General features: G+C 39.7%; 1 protein-coding gene across 1 annotated transcript; it reads left to right on the top strand.

Moving 5' to 3' along the window:
- Positions 1-2609: 2609 nt before the first annotated feature.
- On the top strand, positions 2610-3935 carry LOC139559837 (pancreas transcription factor 1 subunit alpha-like). The gene is made up of 2 exons (XM_071376209.1): positions 2610-3299; positions 3420-3935. The coding sequence occupies exons 1-2, from the start codon at positions 2699-2701 to the stop codon at positions 3626-3628; spliced, it is 810 nt and encodes a 269-aa protein (XP_071232310.1). The 5' UTR covers positions 2610-2698; the 3' UTR covers positions 3629-3935.
- The last annotated feature ends 4940 nt before the right edge of the window (positions 3936-8875 follow it).

Genomic DNA, 8875 nt, shown 5'->3' on the forward strand with positions numbered 1-8875 from the left:
GTTTTGATGTTAAGGTTATACAACTAATAAATAATGCACTGTGCCAAATTGGGATGTAAATGTAGATACTATGTATTGGTGTTTGAAAATTTATTTAGCAACCATTTTTGTTCCCCACCCCCACCGTAGGTTAGGCAAGGCTCTGGTTCTTGTAATACTATATCCTGTACGTGTTTTCTTGTAGTACTGTTATTGGAGTGAATTCAGAAAAAGTGGGACACTTTTTACATTTACGTCTCGTGTAACCTCTTCAGACATCTATCCAACATATTAGCCCAACACATGATACAAATCGTCAGATATTTCCTAATCAGACAATTTATATAATTGTCATTGGGGTACAATTATGTCTATAATAATAGTGGTTGCAAGATAGAATCCCCGAGCTGACAAGGTAAAAATCTGTCGTTCTGCCCCCTGAACAAGGCAGTTAACCCACTGTTCAGGGGCCGTCATTGTAAATAAGAATTTGTTCTTAACTGACTTGCCTAGTTAAATAAAGGTTAAATTAAAAAATACTCCAGCACACATGGTTTCAAGACAACCAGAAAGACTACTTTTCGATAAAGGCAGGTGAATTCAACCTTTAATGTGAAAACTGAAACAAAAATGTCAATGAGATTATTAAAATGATGCAAGTTGATTTTGAACATTTTGCTAGCCTGATATTTTGTGGCTGCTTTTGATATTAATAGGCTACCCCGCCAATATTTCACTAAGCCTTCAGGTAGGCTACCTGTTGCAATATAAGTGTTGCACTATAAGTGCATCCTTATCTTTGATTGAGATCAAACAAAATGAATAACTTATTTGGAGCATTGCCTGCAATATAGGATACATTTCAACTCTGCACTAGACAGATGATCATCCCACAGATCAACCCTCATTGAGATGATCACCACTAGGTTTCATTAAAATCAACAGGTATGATGCAGTTATACACGTTTTCTTTGTCAAATCATAAGCATGTATAACCCATTTTATATATAATATAATCTCATAATGATGACTATAACTACAGCTATTCTCAGTATGTAACCTTTCTCCTATATTTGAAGACATCGTAACATAATGATAGGACTTCATAAGGTTTCATATATATGACGACACGTAATAAAACATCCCTGTTGGCAATAGGAAAAGTGGGCCTATTTCCAACTATTCTGTTTATCAAAGAGGAATTCCATATATTTTTTGCTGTAGCCTAACATTATTTTTGAGCTACAGATTTTGTAGTCACACTTGCAAGGGGCTCTCAATGTTTTGTGGCTGTTTTGCATTGTGCCCTTTTCACAATATTTTAAGATAAGAGCACTTCTTGTCATAAATTACTCGGTTACGGTGACAGAGGGTATGTCGCTATTGAGAGGCAAGAAACGCCCCTGCTTTGTCGGTAAAGTGCTCTCTTATTCTCTTTTGATTGTTGCGGCGTGAACAGGCGAGTGTCCACTGTGCAGAGCCAATGTGTAGGCAGAGCAGCATCGTAAAACCTATGACTGATGAACACATCATTATGTTCGCCTGTCTATCACTGAAATTACGTCTCATTTCAATGACATTATTCTCATACAAATGTTTACTCTGCGTTCTATGGGTTCTAATAGAAATTGGACTCCTCCAATAATGAAGTGCTCAGACCAAAGGACTCTAACAGCTTGCTGCGGGCACGAGTGGTCGGCTATTGAATTGGGCAGGTACCTGCTTTAAGATGACTGCCTTCATGAGGTGTCAGCAATGTTATCATTGTTATATGACCGACCTTTAATTACTACATCTTTTTTGTTCACTTTACACATTGGTTAGTCCCAATGGATGCAAGGGTGCAGGAGATGCAAGATAAGCCTATTCAATGCAGACTTTTTCTGTTCTCGAAATTGAGATTTTGAATAAGAGGAAACCAATTTAGATTGCATTGACAAAAGATCAATACGAGAATGAAGACGTGGAGCCTCCGTGGAGCCTCGGAAAGGACTCTGATGTGTATTACAATATAACAGCCTAATAATAATCTATTATTGTGGAAACGTGCAACCAGATGTGGACACGTATGCTGCAAGCAAATAATGTAATAGTTGTATTGAATCAAAATTCAATAAAGGAATGGGAATAACGCGATTACTTCAAAGAAAAGAGAAACCTGCACACTGCTCTTGCTGAAATACAAATGTTCACAAAAGTTCTGAGGAAGGCCAAGAATGAGGCCGACAGGTTAACCTGTTATGGCTGCAGGAGGCTTTTTGGAAAATTAATTAAGCTTTAATAAGTAAATACAATATTAAAAAGTGATCCGTGCAAGAGCAGTGTGCGAGTTTCTCTTAAAAATAACTGTATTGAATAAAAGGTACAACGTTAGGGTGGCTGCGGGTTTTAGACTTAGTAGGTCATTGGTTCTCTAATGCTTTGTTTCCCCTATGTTCAGTTTTCCATGTAGGGCAGGAGGGGGTTAAGCGCTGCGTCATAAATGGAAGGGGGGGCTGAGTGGTAAGAGATTATTATCTCTAGGTGCACCCTCCACTGCGGAGCGTAGTGTATACTCAACGCTGATTGGCTGGCTTTTTTGGTTAATGGCACACGACTATGAATGTAGTTATAAGAGTCCTCGCGTGCCAGCCTTCAGCTGAACTAACTCTTGAGCATCCAGAGACAGCGCAAAGAGCAAACTTGCTGTTACTGGGCAACACGAAAACAACAGCTAAAAATGGACACTGTCTTGGATCCATTTACTGGACTGGACTCCTTCTCCTCCCCTTATTTAGATGACGATGATTTCTTTACTGACCAGTCCTCCAGGGACCACTTGGACACCGACGAGTTTCTGGATGACGATGTCAACTTTCTCACCAGCCATTTCCAAGATTACTATAAGGACAGCAGGATAGCGCACGATGGGGACTATTGTGACATCAGTAACTTGTCCTTCTCTTCCTCCTCGTCTACCTGCTCGTATGAATGCACTGACAGCACCTCAGAGCTGTCGCCTCAGATGGGAGAAGATAGCCCGATGCTGAAAAGGCGGAGGCGGATGAGATCCGATATGGAGATGCAACAATTACGGCAGGCTGCCAACATCCGTGAGCGGCGGAGGATGCAGTCAATTAACGATGCTTTCGAGGGACTCCGGTCTCACATCCCCACTCTACCGTACGAAAAGAGGCTATCCAAAGTCGATACCCTGCGCCTGGCCATTGGCTACATCAACTTCCTCGCTGAGCTCGTGCAGTCCGACATGCGCATCCGAAACTCCAACAGTGACGCACTGACTCAACCCAAAAAAGTTATAATTTGCCACAGAGGAACAAGTAAGTTGCATACATTCCATATGGTTAGATAATGCCGATGATAATGACTTAACTTTGAACTGTATTGTTACTCATTTGTTAAAGACTTGGTCCGTTACTAATCATTTGTCCCCTTCTCAGGATCTCCATCTCCAAGTGACCCTGACTATGGGCTGCCTCCCCTCGCTGGACACTCTCTGTCCTGGAAAGACGAGAAAGAGCTGAAAGACCAGAACATAATCAGAACCGCTAAAGTCTGGACACCTGAGGACCCACGGAAACTGCACATGAAATCCTCCCTGTCCAACATTGAAAACGAGCCTCCTTTAAGCTTAATCTCAGTCCAATAAATATTATGTTATGTTTATGTCTAAAAGTATGTATTGTTATACACCCATGGTAAATCCATGTTAATATATAATGTTCTCTTGACGTTGATTATTTAAGTGTAAATATTATATTTATATGTCAATGATCTCTATTCTTAATTCAGGCAGCATGGCAATCACCATGTATAGCAACATGTATTTAATTGTTTCCATGATAATATGTTTTAATTGAACATTGATGAATATACTAAAACCAAAGTATTTTTATAGGCCTACTGAATTGTAAAATAATTTATATTTATATTCAATCTGATAAATGCTCTTAAATTATGAATACTTTGTGTTGTCTGGTCTATACCACTTTTCTTCATAGGCTAATATGCTTACATACATTTAAGAAGTATCATTGAAAATCCAAGTTGTGAAGATAAATATCCATTAAAGGAAAGTTATACGCATGCATAACAGTGCATAAATCAATGAACTTAAGTGATATCGAGCATTATAAGTTGAATTGCAGGGCACATTGGGCCTCAGTCTCAACCCATGCATGTGCGTATACTCTATGAGCAACTATGTTCATTCTACTGGGTATCTGATGGAGTCTGATAACTCCTTCATAGCCCTACGTTTTATGAAGCTGTGGCCTGTATGGATCTTAGATCTGTAGCTTAAACACCCGCAAACTTCATATCAAACTACATTAGGTATGCAAATCAGATGTACATTAAACTAACATGCAGATACAATTCAATGGTTTAAAATGCAGGGCCTGCAGCTATAAACCATAGCTGTTATCATGTTGGTGTATTATATTGTTTAAAGGGGCATGACTAGACCGATGGCTTGCAGTAAAAGCTGTTAGCTTCAATGTTCTGCAGGTGCTTCAAGGCAAAACTCTTCCGTGGTAGCGGCATCCTGTCAACCTGTTCCCTTGCCATTTTACGTCAGCTCTCACATATCTATGTAGTGGTAGCCCACATATATGCCTGTGCCCAAACTTGCAAACACACATTCATAAAACCAACTGGCTAAGGGCATTTCGGATAACACATGCATTTCGGATGGGGGTAAAAGAAAGGTAGATTAATTTTCTGTATTAGTCTTTGCAATTCGATTATTTACTTCTTGCTATATTATTATTATTATTAATAATAATACATGGTATTATATAGTATTATTATGGTTATTATTGTTACTATTATTTCTCTACTCGAATTTGTTGCTAAATATGAATGAGATTGTGTGTTTTTTCCTAAATTGAAACTGGATGTTAATATTTTTACCAGTTTTCCGTGCATCTGCTTTTTGGAAATCTCAGTAGACCTATAATCCCATCTCTTGTTGTATTACCGCTACATTAACAGCGCAGTTATGCGCGTCCTAGACACGACACAAGAGACCATGTCATCTAATTAGATTCATTAGAAAGTCAAATGTCAGCAAGTCAGCCTTAAACGAAATAAAAGGCCCAGGAAGTAGCTGGGCTTCATCTATTTTGTCGGGGGCAACATTTCTATTTAATTTGGTGAAGTGGCAGAGAACAACAAAACAACAGTATAGCATAATTGTTTGGTCACACCTAATGCTATTGAGATATTGCGTTTTTGTGCGCAAGCACAGTACAAAACCCCTCAAAACATCCTTTAGTGCAATACCAATCAAACGGAAGGGAAAGGCTTAAGCAGTCAAACACTTGGATCTATATCTTGTTACTGTTGTGCTTGGTCTTGGCAAGGCTTAAAAGAGCACCATTTACAGGCTGACAGGTTTTATTCCTTTTCTTACCCGGCTAAACATTGGAAAACCATGCCAAGCTCCAATTACGTTAAGAATAAGTTAGTGATACTGAAATGGCGTGCAATGCTCTATAGCATTCGAGTAGCCTTTGACTACATGTTGCTGACTGCTTTGGCATGCAAGGCAAGTTTATAGTCAGTAAATGTGTCACAAGGCATAGAAAACAGCCGTATGTTAGCGCGGTAGTCGTATATAGACCCAAGTGGCTCCAAGGTATGCCTGTGCCAATTTGGCAAAAACAAAAACACGATGTTTATGGATGTGCTATGTCATTGTGCACTGTCAATTACAGTGACACCTTTCCTAATGTGTTTGTGGGTTTTAACATATCAAGCCTATTGTTACCATTTGAAAGTTGTTGCAAATAAGAAATGACGCACCAGGCTGTTCATGACAAGCGCAGCCCTATGCGCATCATTTTGCATGCAACTCAGAGCCAACGAATGGATAACTTTTGCGCATAAATTGTAGAAGACAGATCAAAGATATGCAGAAATATTAAACAAAAAGCTGTGATAGGCTAATAATGACAACAGTGAGAATAACAAATAATTAGACTGTATTGGAAAACCAACTTCTAAGAACATTAGGCTATTTCATGAAGGTATGCTAGTTCTACTTTATGATATCCAACACATTTCAGTCATATCTCTATTAATCAGATGAAAGTAACATGGCTAAATTAATCATCCATTAACACTATAATAATCCGTAGATAAGCGTATGGTAAGCACTGGGAAGGACGCCTAACAAGATTCTCATAAACTGTAAGTAACTGCTGATACTTTGGATTATCGCGCATAAAAATATGGGCTCAGAGTCTGTAAATCCCCCGAACTCCCGCGATTTCATTAACGTATCTCCACGGTGGCATCGGGGTACCAGCTGCGAGGTTGAACAAACACCAGTTGAGTCTGCCCATGGGCAGTGTGAACCTCGTGAGTGGCCTTTTAAATCCTTCGCACCAAGCACCAAAATGCTCAAATGGCGCAAAATTATTATTGAAAAACATGCAAATATTATTCAATAATTATATGTGATAATTCAAAATAGATTATTGTGTTAGTATGGACGTTAGCACTTGGCTATCCAACAGGTGTTAGGACTTGGCCCGGGGATACGTGTACAGAGAGACCCATGGAGGGGAGGGCGAGGTTGCCAGAGAACGCACTGCCCAGGCGCCTCTCCTTTTACATGGCGTGGAGGCGCCTTACAATCCAAATGATAGGCCTATCTTTATTGCTTCTCACATGTCCTAGGCTGTAACATATCCATCCCCGTCGAGGTTCTTTAGGATGCACCTGGTATTTCAAACTTGTTCTTTTTGTGCTTCTGGGTCCTGGACAGCAGCTGCTTAAAACAAGCAAAGAGAGAGGCCTTTACAATGTCTCCAAGACGTGTTGGCATGGTTCTCGTCTTTAATGTTCCATTAACCATTGTCTATGCAATATGGGAACTGTAAAGCATGACGTTTTGTTATAATAAAACATGTTCAATGATACACTTGGATTGAAAGCCTTAATACGAGCCAGCAAACATTCAATCTTGTTGTGTCCCCCCGTCTATCTGCAGGCAATTACTGCGGCCTTTTGCTGGGCCTTGATAAGCCAATTAAATTTATGTCTGCTAATTTTCCAATTAGAAAAAAGAACTTAGATCTGGGCTGGCTCATAAGGACATTGATTTTCTTACCATCACCTGGCGTTCAAACGGGTTCCATTTACCAACAAGGAAAATGTCAGGCGTTTCATTTGGCGACTCTTGTTACCATAAGGCTCTTTCCATCCGGCCCCATTGTTTTCTCCTGTTAATAACTCATTACAAGGATTTCACAAATCCTCCATTACATATGTTTTGTCTCCATATTTTGATCCGTAAGATTAAGCAGATGTTACGATTGAAAATGGAAAACTCCAGGGCTATTCTGTCTGAAAGAAAGAGGCGGACTCTGCGCCGAACTAACAAAGAGGTTGGAGAGATCTTCAGAAAAACATTTACGACCAATAAACAGACTTCATCCTGCTCTATTTCAACCATTGTGGCGTTTTTGAATAATTAAGGTTAATAGGAATAGGTTTGTGTACTTTCAATGCAAGACCACAGGTGCGGGATGACATGATGAATGATGTGCCTGATTTTTGCCAAGCTCGAGGGCCCTTCTCTTGGATGTTCAAGCTGATAGAAAATATTGTCATTTCTTTAATTCACAGCATTACTTTCATTCAGGACAAAGCAGGGTGATGAAAAGCTTATGCTGTAATGAAACACGCTACATGGTGGTCGCTTTGCTTCATGAAAGAAAGGGCGAGTCAATGCCCAGGCGCGCTTTGGTTTGTGCGCAAGTACTCCATCTAAATTAAATAAAAGACCCTTTCCAACTTTTAAAAGACCGCATTTTACCTTTATTAAAGCCTCCACGGCTGAATCCATTAAGCATATGGTGCTAAGACACCAGTCTTTTGAACTGGGGAAGCCCTCGATATGGTAACTTGTGTTTTACGGGATATTAACTTCTCAATAGCCTTACCGATCATGGCAACAAGTGTTCCCAAGGCGCGCGCGTACAATATGGTGCAAGTTGTTTTTCAAAAAGGACACTATTCTTAATTGGAGCATAAAACAATAGTAGTTTCGCAATTTCAACACATTTGTAACACTCATTGAAAAATGAACACCAATTATTGATGAAAAGTATTGTAATTGTGGACCCAAGGAGAAGGACATACATACTCCAACATCTGCGTCCGTTTTGCGCATGGAGCTATATCCTCGGCTGTGTATGGATAGGTAAGGGTGCGCATGGAGAACTTCTCTGTTCTTTTACGCCAATTCTGAATATAGACTAAAGTACCCACATCACAGGTCGTGTACTTGGTCCATGTTCGCCTAAATATTTCACTTAAACAGGCTTATCTAACATAAATGTCCTGTGCAGCAGTAGTAGTGTCAATGTTACCACATTATCCCTGTCTATAACCAAATAAGGCCTTAAATTATGTAGGGTTGGTCGTTCAGTTCGTGCATTATGGGTTTATGTTGGTTAAATAATAATATAAATCCAATACATTTACGCGTAACGGATAGTTCCATAGTCGAATCTTAAAATGCACTGAAGTTTACGCGCACATATCTTAAATTATGAAAATCATATACAGATATTTAGGTAAAATATTCTGGCACGTTCAGATGAGCGCACCAATCAGAGCCATCTAAAACCACCCCACAGCCTGTTGGCCGACGTAATTTAGCATTGTTTAACCAATTAATACCACATTTAAACCAAGACACGCTCAAGAAATAGACATTGGATGTGAGATTTACTGAGAAAAGACGCTGAATGTTGAAGGAGTGAGTGACTCATTGGGTGGGTGAAATGAGTGAGGGGGATGTTTGATGCAGCGTGAGATCAGAGTGAAAGTGAAAGGACGTCTTAACTTTAATGGATAATCAAGCAAGTGCGGTGAAGAC

Source organism: Salvelinus alpinus, chromosome 30 (assembly GCF_045679555.1).
Source record: "Salvelinus alpinus chromosome 30, SLU_Salpinus.1, whole genome shotgun sequence".
NCBI classification, from domain to species: Eukaryota; Metazoa; Chordata; class Actinopteri; order Salmoniformes; family Salmonidae; genus Salvelinus; species Salvelinus alpinus.

Coding starts and splice junctions, on each gene's coding strand:
- LOC139559837 (XM_071376209.1), top strand. CDS start 2,699: ATGGACACTGTCTTGGATCCATTTACTGGACTGGACTCCTTCTCCTCC. Junction 3,300..3,419: donor AATTTGCCACAGAGGAACAA/GTAAGTTGCATA, acceptor TCCCCTTCTCAG/GATCTCCATCTCCAAGTGAC.